Here is a 13,582-nt window from a genome sequence, read left to right on the forward strand (position 1 = left end):
GCTGCAGAGCGCTGCTTTGGTGCATGGGTTGGATGTCAGCTCAGAATGAAGGATGCTGCCGGCTGCAGTGCCAGTCCCGACCCTGCATCACCACCGAGGGCTTTATACTTCCCATGAAAGCTAAATAGAGTGAACACTGGCTAAATCTGACAGGATCACTGTGTAAATAGAGATGGCCACAGACGTAAGCAATAAGCCCTTCCATTTCTCCACTCACTTGAATGACAACGAACATTTCATATAGGTATGACATCCAGAATGTAATGACCTTGCACAAATTAGAAGTGGACACACAATGAGACTCAGAACAGCTTCTTCCTCGTGGAAGCCCATCTGTTACACACTATGTGGTTCTCCTTTAATGATTTATTTGAACAGAAACTATCAAAAGGTTCAGCTTTTTAGCTTAGAGTAAGATAATCACTCAAACACAGGATGAACTGTGGAAACAATATGGAAATCCCATTTGGTGCAGAAAAAAAAAGCACTGAGGAAAAAAATTAAAACCACTACCCGAAAAAAATCAGTGAAGCAAAACATGGAATCATTTTTGTCGTGTCATAGGCAGATACTTGGTATTTTTTGAAATAATTAAAATTAGTATAAAGTTTTTAATAATCATTAGACATTTTCAAAAAGCATTAGAAAAATCAGTTATGAAGAGAAATAGGGAAGCTTTCGTATAACAACTACTATTAAAAACAAATATTTAAAACAAAGAAAAAAAAAAAGAAAGGTTTCCCAGCAGGAAGCACATTGCATGTGGTTCTATTATAGGACTTTCACTGTTGAATCTGTCAGAATAAACATCTGCCTTCAAAAGAATAAAAATGCTTTGCAGTAAACGGTCATTAATGTTAACAGTTTGGTAAATCATATCCTATACAACTGTATATGAAGCACAGAACCTGCTTTTCATAAACATTTCAAAATGCAAAGACAGTATTACCTTAAGCAGCACAACTAGTGTTTTCTGCTGCCCACATGATATTAAGCTTTAGACTGGACTAATTAATTGCACTCTCCATAACAGCTAAATATACAGCTTTTTGAACAATGACTGTAAAAAGATTAGGAAAATTTTTGGTTTTCGTCAGAAGTACACTCTGAATACATTTTATTCATAAGTAGCTAAGCCAAAACATACATTTATTTAAAAAGCAAATTTTAAAAATGGATTTGGATAGGTTTCTCTTCTGTTCAAGGACAAAAAGCTATGAGATATTCTGTGCAAATGTGCAGAGTATGTGCATTGAACAAGAGAACGAAAAACTGAATGTGAAAGAAAATTCCAGCTTCCTAAGAAATCCCTCTGTAACATCTAATTAATTATTTAATAAATATATCTGTTCAATTCCAGAAAGCTTCACTCTACAAGCAGGCTGGTAAGAGTTTTAGGACTTACATACGCAATTTCTAAGACAATAAAATTCAAATATGTTAATCAGATTTGAGCAGTAGATACTGAAGTATCAGCCTCCAAATAATAGTTTAAAAAAATAATATGGGGGGTTAAAAAGCTATTTTGATGTGCCTGATAGGCTTTATTTTATATTTCCTTTAGAAATTAATTCAGCATAGAAATTCTACTTAGGATCACTCAACAAGAACAACCTAGCAATTAGATCATGAAATACAGCCACCCTAGTTTCGTGCGTACATACATTATTTACCAGGAGATGCTTTCCCAAAAGCGTAATAGGGGCAGAAAGTGGCTGAGCGCAGACAGAAAAGGAATTCAGCAAATGAGGCAGGAAAACCTGCCCATCAATACCAGTAATGAGGAAACCAACACAAGAGGGTAGGTTTCATTTCCAACCCTGGGTCACAAACGTCCGTCAACCCAAACCAGGATTTATAAACTCAATCCAGCAGTTTGGCAGACAGGCAAGTAATTAAGCTTCACTTGTCTGGAACATGGTTTGGGTTGGTTTGGGCTGCAAAGCAGTTCTCTTCCTTACAATAACAGGTACTTTATACTTTTTACTTCTGACTTTATAAGGCAGATCTGCGCGTCGGTAAAGCACAAGACCTTCAGCAATTTTCCCAGAACCGTTATGTCTTAGGCTATGGAAATACCTTTAGCTTAGAAGAATGTAAAGCTTACACTGAGTACCACTTGATTTCAAATCTGTTTATTGCAAGTGATTAATTCAATCATGATTGATGCTAAACCAAATCAGGAAACTCAGTCTCACCACTATTTCAGATAAAATTACGTGGCCTCTGTACCCCTGGCTTTTCTATGGCAATAACAGTTGATCCCTTACAGAAGTGTTCTGATGCCCTCAGAAGAAAGTTACTGTCTAAAGGGCAAATCAGTACTATTCATTCTAAAATGCTAATAAATAGCATTACTTGTCAATGCTTCTATTATCAAACGGGAAAAACATATTCTTGAGCATCTCTAAAAATATGAAAGGATTTTTGTCAAATCTCCTTTACGGGGAGCACTGACAGCTCTCAGCACAGTAAGCCAAGCCTGATTTTTGCACTACATCTGCAATATCTTTTATACTTGGGCAGCTGGCACAAAGTGAGAAAATTCATTAACATGCTAATGATGTGTCCTATTTAAAATTCCAGCTCTGATTATTGTGTGATTAAGTCTCTTCCCTTGACGTCTGCTTCCTTATATCTGCATTACTGTGAGAAATCAACAGTTATTAATGAAGTAAAAAAATAGGTGATCAATTTACACACAAGACAAACATACACACATATTTTAGCATTTCAATTTCTTTGTTTAATGTTTTCTAGACAAAGTAGTATTACCTTCAGTTTAAAAAAAAAAAAGAAAAAACCCACAAGTTTTCAGGAAGTTCACAGGCACAAAAGGTAACTGTTTAAGTGCCAGATGACGTAAAAATGGCTACGTGTGGGTATACCTGTCAGAAGGTTTAAAGGTACTATATTAAAAAACAGAAGGAGGGCTCCTGATGCAGGAAAGAAGGTGATTATTCCCTGGAAACAACATGAAAGCAAGAATGAGAGCAGACAACAGCTCCAGTCAATTCAATTACCTTTCCTGGAGAAAAATGAAGCATGTCCTTTCTACACCAAAAGGCATATAAACCCACTAACTTATTTAAACTAGCATAAACCTTCAAAGACAAGATGACTGAGGGACCTCTTTCTCTATATTACTTTCGGTAACCTATGTTTAGTTTATGGATGGACGTCTGTTTCATAAAGAGTTTAGCCAAAGCGTAGCACAACTGTGCCACAAGAAGGAATCACAGGTACATCCCTGCCGCATGCCTGGACACAGATCAGTCAGCCTAGCCCAGATCATTTTTGCTGTTTAAATTAGCATGGCTAATTTGGCCTGAAGGGCTCCCTAATGAACTCCAGGCAGAGAGATAGTAAAAAAAGCTGGAGGACAGTAACATCCCTCAGTTAGTAGTTAGATGGAGAAAGGATTTCCCTCCCTGAATCTTAGCTGTAGAGGGAAAAGACAACCAGGAATGGGAGGCACCAAGCAATGGGACCAGCCACTCACACTGATGTAACCCACAGCACAGCTGAGCCCATGCTCAAGCAGCAGAAGCATTCTAGGAGCTGTTTTCCTGCCAGACTACACTCTCCCAAAATTACAGTGTCACCAACAACAATAGGTCAACACATTCCCCATCACAATCCCCCACCCCTGCCATGTCCCATACGCCAATGCCAGCACTCCCACCACATGCTGGTGTGTCTCAGGGGTGTGCTAACACCCTGCTCTGGTACAACACTGAGGCTGGCTCATGGGATGGGGCAGGAACAGGAGGAAAAGGCAAAATCATGTGTCTCGGCAGCAACACGGATTTTACCAGCTTAAATGGACCACAAAACCTGGGGCTACCCTGATGCAAATCACACCTTTCACAGCACAGACAAAGCCAAACCAATTATCTCTCGTTCTTTTGAAAAACAGCAAGAACAAATGGTAACAAAATCATATTCCAATTGTTTATGCTTTATTCCCCATACATGAAAGCACTGTACAAAACAACAACTGCTCTGTAAAAGTGGATGCCATCTTTAAGATGCAATCTGTTCGCTATTGTCCAGGGACTATCAGGAGGCTTTTATTCAATTAAACGTATTGGTATCAAACTCATGCTAGTGTTCTCAAACCTAACTGAGTTTCCATTTGTTAAAGAAGAAAACGGTGTATATTACATGCTAGGGGGCAGGGATGAGGAAAAGGGAAGATCTCAGTTTTCAATTTATGTGTCTCTGACTAGTTTGTGCTTGATAGAGTTTTATTTTACACAACAATAAATTTCTTCTTATGCCTACAGAATCACAACTAATTAAAAGAACAATCCACATAGCAAACACACAGTGGTTTGCAATTTATTGTCATAAATTATAGGACAGGAGAGGTCAGACCAAGACAACACCTCATTACAGCTGCATAAATGCAAAAGGGAAAAAAAAGAATCTGTGAAATGCAACCAATTCTGTTGCTTCAGCAACAGTCTTGCACAGGTTTTGTTTAAAACCCTGCTGAAGAAAAATACAAATGAGAAGTGTATATGTATTATAGGAAGTTTAATTGTCCTAGAAACAAAGGAGCAAAAAAATGGACGGATTGCAAGGTTACAACCCCCTTCAACTTACCTAAAAATACAAGCCATGAGGAAGTATTGCCTGATGTGGGTTTGAATCACTCAGCTTAGGTAAGAATGCACTACTTCAAGGAATCATTTTTTAATTTTTAATTTAAGTTCCTATCTAGTAGAGTGTATGTATATGTATTTTCCTCTATGCATTTTTAAAATATTGTCTTAGACTTATTCCATTGCTTACAAAACTTTTTTTTTCTGAAATAGCTCTTGCCTATTCACTTGCTTATGAAGAAACTTCATATACTTTTAAAACAGAGGCATTTTCCTCTCTTCAATGGACCTACTGCTCCTAAGATCCTGAAAAAGGAAAGACATTTCAAACCCCTAGAGCTTTAAAGTAGCTCTCAAATTTATACTTAGCTGTTTAGAGGTAATGATAGTAACTGCACATTTGTAATCAATTAAATTTTATTCAGCCTTTCATTTAATCAAACATCAAGGCCACTTTATCAACTTAACTTCAGGAGAGGATACAGCAGACCCACTACAACCCAAGAACACTGCTTAGAGTTATGCGTGAACTGTGTTTGGCAAACTGTTTAACTGCCCCCCTCAAGCATAAATTCAGGAAGAGAACTCTTGCCTTCAGAACTAGGAGTCCCTTGTACCTCATAAGTTCAGACTCATCACCAAATGTTATATATACCAAATACTTAGTTATATATACTAAACATGGTTCTATTGTCACAGAAAACTGCGTATGCTGTTTCTACATACATATAGACTACATATATTTCTCTGTATGTAAATAAATGCACAGTACCATCATCATTATTACAAAAATGGGATTAAAAAAGAAAGTTTTTGACAACTGGGCTAAGACAGATTAAAAAGTTGTATATTGCTGGGATATCCCTTCTCCCCCTCAGTCTCCCCCACTCTCAGTGGAAGCAGCTGAGAAATATTCAGCATATTGCTTATATAGGTCCCAGCCAAACTTTCCTCAGAAAAATCAGTGTTTCATGAAATGCAGGATGGTTTATCAAACCCAATAGACTTCTAGGCACTCATGACTGAGCAAAAGCTCTAACAGTTTGTGAATTACTTACCAAAGGCAGCCTCTCCTTGTTCAAGTTCTTGTTTAAGTCTGGTGTAGTCATCTTTAATTCTTTCTAATTTTCGGACATTTCTGGCACTCAGAACCAGCAGTTCATTGAGAAGTCCTTCCAGCCCCTCCTTCTCAGACGTTAATGATCTTATTTCTTCTGTCAGATCCTTTGCAGTCCCGAAATTACTTCCTACATGTTTTGTGGGGGTAGGAGGAAAAGGGAAGGAAGAGACAATGAGGCAGGCTCTTGCAACACCAGTAGGTTACAAAGCAAACAAGGGAAATGAAGCAACCATCCTTCCCAACAGCAACTAAAAGACTCATTTTTGGGGGGAAAACACAAATGAAACTGCCTTGCAAGCATTCATTTCATTAACATACTGCAAAAAGAATCATAATTGTAACACATTTAACCTTATACACACAGAAATAATATTTTTTTACTAATATTATTATTGATACAATTTAGATTTTTTGGAGACATAGTTTTTGTGAGGTCCATGCTTCAGAAAGTGTTATACTGTAATTTACTGATCACTGTGCTGTGATCTGTCAGACCATTTTCTTGTTTTGGAGGACACCTCAACTCACAATAGTTTTTAAATAGATGCTACCAATTTGCTGCATCCTGAAGTACTTCCTCCTTGAACAAAGAAGCGCTGTGCCATTGTCCATAACAAGCACAGAAGGCTGTTTATAAATGACAGGTTGCATTTCTTAAATAGCATCTACCCAGTGCAAAGACCATCAGGAGATGTTCTTTTTAGAGAATATATTTAAAAGTCAAAACTGTCAACTTGTGGCTCTCCCTGAAGCATGAAGCCTCAGAGATGGGCAGAATACCTCAGTATCACCAGCTCACACTGCTCTGGAGTTTTTAAAAAAATATTTGGCTCCTTTGGACAGGGATCCAGAGCCAAAAGCTCAGTTCCCAACTGGTTTACAGCATGGTCTAGTAACGCTTGCCCACTTAACCGTTCTTAAAACCGTTTTTATAAGAAAGTGGAGAGGAATGTTTCCTTTCTTCACAGAGAAGTCTAAACACACAATGACAGTGAGATGCTCAGCTATTACATGATTCTTAAGTAACAGTAGAGTAACCATTACAGTGCTACATTTATACTGCTGTACCTCTGTCTTTTCAATGATTCAGCCACTTGTCTGGAAAAAAAACCAAAAAACAAAAAACAAAACCAACATAAAAACCTACCCAAAAAAATTGCAATCTAAAGAATACTTGACAAAAATAATTTCCATCTAGACTTTGCCCAATACAACACAAAAGATCTCTAGCACAGGATCTAAACTGTAGCATCATCCTAACTTAGCAAAAATTTGGTGGTTTGATCTAATAAGTAAAGGCATCTAGGAAGTAAATGCAATTAGAAAATTTAGCCTTGAAGCAAATATTAATGTAAAGCACATGCAGTCACACGTACAAGATGTCTCATCGGCTTCTGAAGTATGTGCAATGACTTCAGACTCCTGAAATAACTTTATAATACTACCAGCATTATTCAGATATAAAGGAGTCCTTTGGCCTTTTTTTTCTTTCAGGAATCCAATAAACTATTGCTTATACACAACAGATCAATTAAAAAAACTATTTTTGAAAATCAGGACATAATCCAAAACATCAAATCCACATCACAGTATCCTAAATTGTGGCATTACATCCTTTTTACCTGGTGTCTCAAAAGTGTCAGTCATAAAGTCTGAAACAGGAATGGTTTGGGAGCTGTTCAATTCCATCAGGACAGGGGAGCCAGAATTGGACACAAGTATTTACACTGGTCAGAATATGACAAACCACCACCAGCTGCTGAGAGCGGATCTATTCCTCCAGAACATAAGAGTGAACGGAAGGACTTCCAGTGAATAATTACTGCCATCCTTCTGGAGGAAAGATGTTGCAAACTCAAGTGCCTGTGTGAGGACATGTGTGCCAAAAGGAGACCGTGCTTTCAAAAAATTTGGAAAAGATTGTACCAAATAAGTCAGGTTTAACAACTGAACATCGCTAAGTATGGTAGTCTCGTTTAGTGCAGGCTTTTTTTTAAAAAAAAAAAATTCTGAGGCTACAGTAGTTTCAGTCAACCTTTTTCTTTGCTTAAAGCTGACCTTTTTTTGTTTCTTTTTAAGAGTTCAAAACTCCCCTATTTCTATTTCTCAGCTAAAACCCCATTTTCCAGTTCTATCTTATAAAGAATTATACAATTAAGTAACTATAAATATGCTTTACACGTACTAGCATCTTATGGCTTACCAGTGCATTTATTGGGAAACAATAGCACAAATTTTATTATCTTGATCTGTCATATGTTTTCAAGTGGGCAAAACATGGCAGCAAGATAAGCAAGTCAAAAATCATTGGAAAAATGAAAGGTGTTCAGACACTTCTAAGGCAACAAGACTTAAACAGTGCTCCTTTACTGCACCTGAACTCATTCGAAGCATCAACGCACAAGAGCCTTAATAAAACATGAAGGCAAGAGATTCTTCATTAGAATCTAGAGCCTGCTCTTACATTTCAGAAGGCAGCAAGGAAAAAGGTATGATATTACATATAAAAGTTTTATACATATTGAATGGATCTTAATTCCCAGAGGGGAAGTTCATATCAAAATTGAGGCTATGAGGAAAAGGTGTCAGATATATATACCCCAAAGCCAAAACTGCCTGATGCAGCTCCTCCTGACAGCAGAAACGTCTGGAAGTCTGCAGCAAAAAGTCAGAAGAGCTTATACAAACTCATGCAGCACAAGTGCCATCAGTGACCTCAATCACAGCAAATAAAATAACTGCTGTCTAAAAGCCATAAGAAGGTTGATTTAAAAATTAATCCCTAGCTGCCAGCATTAAAAAACATGCCCTCCTGGGGTTTTTTGTTTGTTAAGAGACAAAGTCACATTGGATGCTGTAGAAACATTCGGAAGATATGTGTCAAAATATTTTGTTCTGCTAATATCCTGAAGATGTTAATCTTTTATTTTTTTTAATGAAAAAATAATTATTTTGCTTAAGTAAACACAATAACTCTTACTTTGTCAGCCACTCATCAGAGCTATGTTTTATATAGTCATTCTGCTGGGAGAGTTCTAGTTTGGTGACATTAGATAAAGTCAGTCCTAACTCTTCTCAGGAAACTGAAAAAACATCATTGAAGATAACAGGACTGCTCACTCAGAACATCTGTACACAGACAAAAAAACCCAAGGAATTAGTAGTCTAAGACCAAAGCTGAGCTTCTGATCTAATCAAGACATGAGACAGAGATTCTATGAAGGGGACTGAAGGGCAAAATTCCACTTTTCCCATCCTTCCTCCTGTCTCACAGTGACACTTACTAGCAACGTGCAATTTTAGTCATTGCATACATGTTCGTATAAACACACTGGGTGCAAACTGGCACACCAAATGGGGAAACCCACAAATTCAGAAAACGGCCAGGCTAGTTGCTCTATCAGAATCTTAAATCTATTCCATTTTAACTTGAATAAATACAGGGTATTGACAGTGCTTGGATAAAATGGCAGGACCGGTGGGGAGGGGAAGAATAACCATGTGAAGGTGGGATTATAATAAAATCTGAAGTCATTTGACATGAATTTGGTGAAACTGATTATATTTCTAGAAGACCAACACTGGAAAGTTGTAATTTTACTTTCCAGCTAATTAGAAGTATCTAGTGCTCTGAACAGGTTGAGTAACATGCATGTGTTACACTGTTTTAAGGAGCTGAGTTATGTAGTACATACACTTGGCTTTGAGGGACCGAACCTTACCATTTTCTCAAAAGACAGCAACAAAAACCTAGTTTAAACTTCCTCCTTAATTCTGCCCTCTGGAGCTCTCTACTCATATATATCCTTCATCCCCTGCTCTCCACAGATAATAACATCAGGTAAGCTCCAACAGCTTGATATGAAGGTCAAAAGTACCAGCGAAATCAAGCAAAACCATCCCAAGTGCAAAAATAAAATAAAAAAAGAGTTCACCCCAGGCACAACGTAGTTACATAATTGCTTTTACTTGCTGTAAACATAAATAGCATATTTACCTATTTTCTGCTTTTCCCAAAATTTTATTTGTATGGCTACATAGTACAGCTAAATAGCGCTCCGCATATTAAGTACATTTTCTCTATACATAGATACATGCAACAAACTCATGTCCATTATAACAACTCATTGTCAGATTTTACTATATTGGGCAGATTGTTGCCCATTTAGTAGCCCCAAACTAACATACCATTATTTTGGTACCATTTGCCAGCAACAAATTGACTGTATCAAACCATAAAAGTAAGGTTTGAAATCAGTCCCATTTGTAAATCAACAAATGCGTTAATATTTAAGCTTTGTTAAATATTCCCCCTTCAAAATAGAAGACAGAGTTAATGGCCCACAACTTTTTTACTCCCACTTTTTCTCACATTTATGCCAGAAATTGCATAAGCTCAGAGTTTCCGTTATCCATACTTGAATCTGAGAGGTATGTCCCATCCCTGCTGAAACTATCTTCATTCATTGTGATACAAGTAAAGGAGCAATTTTTGCATAACAGTAAAGCATACATACTGGACATTGCCTTGAGTGTAGGAAAAAATAGACTGGTCGTTATTTATCATTATGTCTGAGCTAATTCTTTGTAGACTAACGCTACCTTTAATAATACATAAGAAAGCGAAAATTTACAGGTTAGCTTAAAAATTTACAGTTTAGCTTAGGGCATTTGCGACCATGGTATTTATCAATGGCACTGGGATTCAAGGCTGAAAATCCTTGAATCCCTGTGATTAATGAGAATACAAACTCATTCCAACACCAGAAAAGAAACTGAAGAAAATAAATATCATTCAGCTGCACACAAAGAAAAGAGAAAAAGCTAAAAACATGACAGAGATGTAAGATTTTTGAAGCACTGCCAGTGTGTTTGCACCTCTGAAAAACAAATAGCAAATGGGGGACAGTCTATCGTCTCCTGAAACATTTTACAGAATTCCAGCATATTTGAATAACAATTATTGCTTTTAAGCAATAACAGGTGCCAAAATTTTTATGAAGCATAATGTAACTGAATGATTGATGTGATCCTGAAATGTAAAGTAAGAAAATCCATCAAGAAGCAGGCAAAAGACCCCACAGACATACATTTAGAGGAGGATTTCTGTGCCACGGAAAGCCTCTCGTACCCTGCCTGAATCAGTTACCACAGAGCAAACCAGGAATTCTGAAAAAATAAAGGGGGAGAGGGGTGGGAGAACCCCAACAACAACATCATTTTTAATCAGTAATAACAACTCAAAGGCTCAAGTGAAAATTATCAGCAAGAAAAAGCACAAAACACCTGAATTATAAGGCAGAGGTTTGGAAGATGGCAATTCAGTAATACTGAAACACAACCTGTTCCAAGGAACAATAGCTACTGGGAATGCTGGGCCACCAGATGCTCTCAAGTGCCTACATTGGGGGTGACAAGTATAGCCCAGGAGCTCATTAGTCCCAGCAATTTATTATGTACTTTAGCCAATAAATGGCTGTTGCAAGTCATGTATAATTCTCTTCCAACACAGTAAAGGATGCACAACTGAAGTGACTCCAAGGCTCAAGGGTCACCCATCAGCACAGACATGCACACAGGCTTCCTTACACGATCACTTCCCCTCCCTCATAGCTCCCACTCACCTTATGCCTTTCAATCTCTGGTGTTTTTGCACTTCCCTTCTCTCCTGCCTTTGCCTCCACCCACTACTGCCACCAGTGGAGAGGAAGGACACACTGAAATGATCTCCATGATGTTGAGGGCTGCATGAAATCATCAACCTTCTTTTTACCAACCAGAGAAGGATCGGGGAGAGAAATATTCATGCCATATAGGATTAGGCACCAAAATTGTGTCACCTTGGTTTGTCACCTTGGCTCCCCGTCAGTCAGTGGAAAGAGGGACATCACTGCTCCCTTCCACAGACTGCACAGAGGTTTTCTTGCATCCCCTCCAGACCACAGCACAGACTTTCCATGGGGCAGGAGCACCTTCCCTTCACAGGTCTCCCCATCTAACATTCCTCCTTTGAGCACAAAATCCCAGAAAAGGAACTGCCAAAGAGCTTACTTGACTGTCTCTCCCCCTTCAGGGACAGTAGTTTAGGTAACAGGGGAGAAAAAGAGTAAGTTGTTACATGACTGATTGACTTCTGCAACGGAAGCAATGATTTTCTGCTGTCTGGTCACATATCACGCTGGAACTTCAGCTACAACAAATTATCCTGGAAGTTCACTGGAAGCCAGTAATATCCAGCAGCCTCATTTGGAAGTGAGGTGAAAAAGACAGCCAGTATAGCTGTCTGCAGCCTACATGACTGTTTGGGAGTTGGATTAGGGGGTCACCAGCATTATTCTGTAAATGAGTTAACAGGCTTACCAAAAAGTACATCACTTGCAGCAACCCACGGTAGTAAAATTTATTTACATTGTGGGAAGACACCCCAATATACAGCCTTGTATGCTGGAGCCAGACATTGAGATACAGGCATGAAGAAGAATTAGTCTCAATATGCCTTTGAGCCATCAACCCAAACCACTGCTAGAAGCAAGAATCTGAAAATGGGGAACCAGCTGTGTCATCTGACAAGACACAGGTTTATCAAACTCTAATTTATCAAAAACTAAGCCTTCATGAGAAGGCACTAAGAGGCATGTTTTTGCTTCAAAGACTAGTCAAGTTCTCCAACTAGTAACAAACAAGAGTTCTCAGATACAGAAAAGATGATAGCAACATTGCCTTCCACTGAAAGACAAATTACAAACTGTATGTACAACATCCGGGGAAGATCTCAACATCATGTCAAAAACAGATACATATTTCTGCATGATGTGAGAGAATACAGCACAGGCATGAAAACAAGATATCCACATTACCAAAACACTCGTATGTATGGCTGAAAGTGTCCTTCAGCCTGCACTGGCATCTTCCAGCCTGACTGTTCTGTCCCCTTTCTATCCTACTCCTTCCCAACTGGAATGCTCAGCACCAAAGCTGGAAAGGTGGGAGATTTTTTTGTTACAGATACTTTCTGAGCCTGCAGAACTTGCCCTTAAAGAGCATCAAAAAGCAGGCAAAGAGGCAACAGTCCCAGAATTAAGTTTTGTAAAAATACACTACGTAGAATTTATTTTCTGCTATTTATAAACTACACATCGGCATAAGGAAAAAACCTTCTTCCTTGAACTGCTGGAATCATCCCATAACAGTATTTCCAGTCAGCTCCCACTTGCAGGTATTTAATGAAATAGAGATAGTCCTAATTACAGAACGATGACACAAGAAAACTGTCTTACACCAGTAAGAGATAAAAAAAAAAAAAAAAAAAAAGAAAATTCTGTTCTTAGCTACTTACAAGTCACCTCATTCTAACTTCTGTGGATGTAATTCGCATTTGTAAAGACATAGGGAAAAGTTAATGACATGCATCTCAGATCACTACATCATGAATCCAGGCTTTCATTCACGTCTGCTTAAGCTCCCGGCTAGCCATGTTCTGGCTATCTAGTCCCACACTATACATATTCTCAAGAGAAAAAAAAAAATCATACAGAGTATACAAAAATCCTATAAAATATATCAAACAACTTCTTTTATTCAAATATAGGAAACAGACAACACAATGACTAAAAATTCTCTTCAGTTTACATCCTCCCTCCTATTCCCAAGTTATTTTCTCACTAAGGGAAAATGAAAAACACCATTTCTCACATATGATTTGCTCTCCTACAAAACAGCCTCAAGTAGGAAAATAAATTTTAATAGTATTTCTACAGTTCCATGCACACATGCTTACATATTGTCCCATTTGAATTTTCTTACTGGTTTAGGATTATTTGATCTGCAATTTATCCCCCCCCCCCCCCCCCCC

At 38.1% G+C, this 13,582-nt stretch overlaps 1 protein-coding gene across 1 annotated transcript in view; it reads right to left on the reverse strand.

Annotated features, from left to right (window-relative positions):
• Positions 1–5,660: 5,660 nt before the first annotated feature.
• The window catches only part of LOC106893343 (disrupted in schizophrenia 1 protein-like), a 102,201-nt gene continuing 94,279 nt past the window's right edge, over positions 5,661–13,582 (reverse strand). Inside the window, exon 9 of the mRNA XM_014951247.1 lies at positions 5,661–5,857. Coding sequence (XP_014806733.1) covers positions 5,661–5,857 — 197 coding nt within the window. The remainder of the gene's footprint in view (positions 5,858–13,582) is intronic.

This window comes from Calidris pugnax, unplaced genomic scaffold (genome assembly GCF_001431845.1).
Source record: "Calidris pugnax isolate Ruff unplaced genomic scaffold, ASM143184v1 scaffold24, whole genome shotgun sequence".
NCBI lineage: Eukaryota > Metazoa > Chordata > Aves > Charadriiformes > Scolopacidae > Calidris > Calidris pugnax.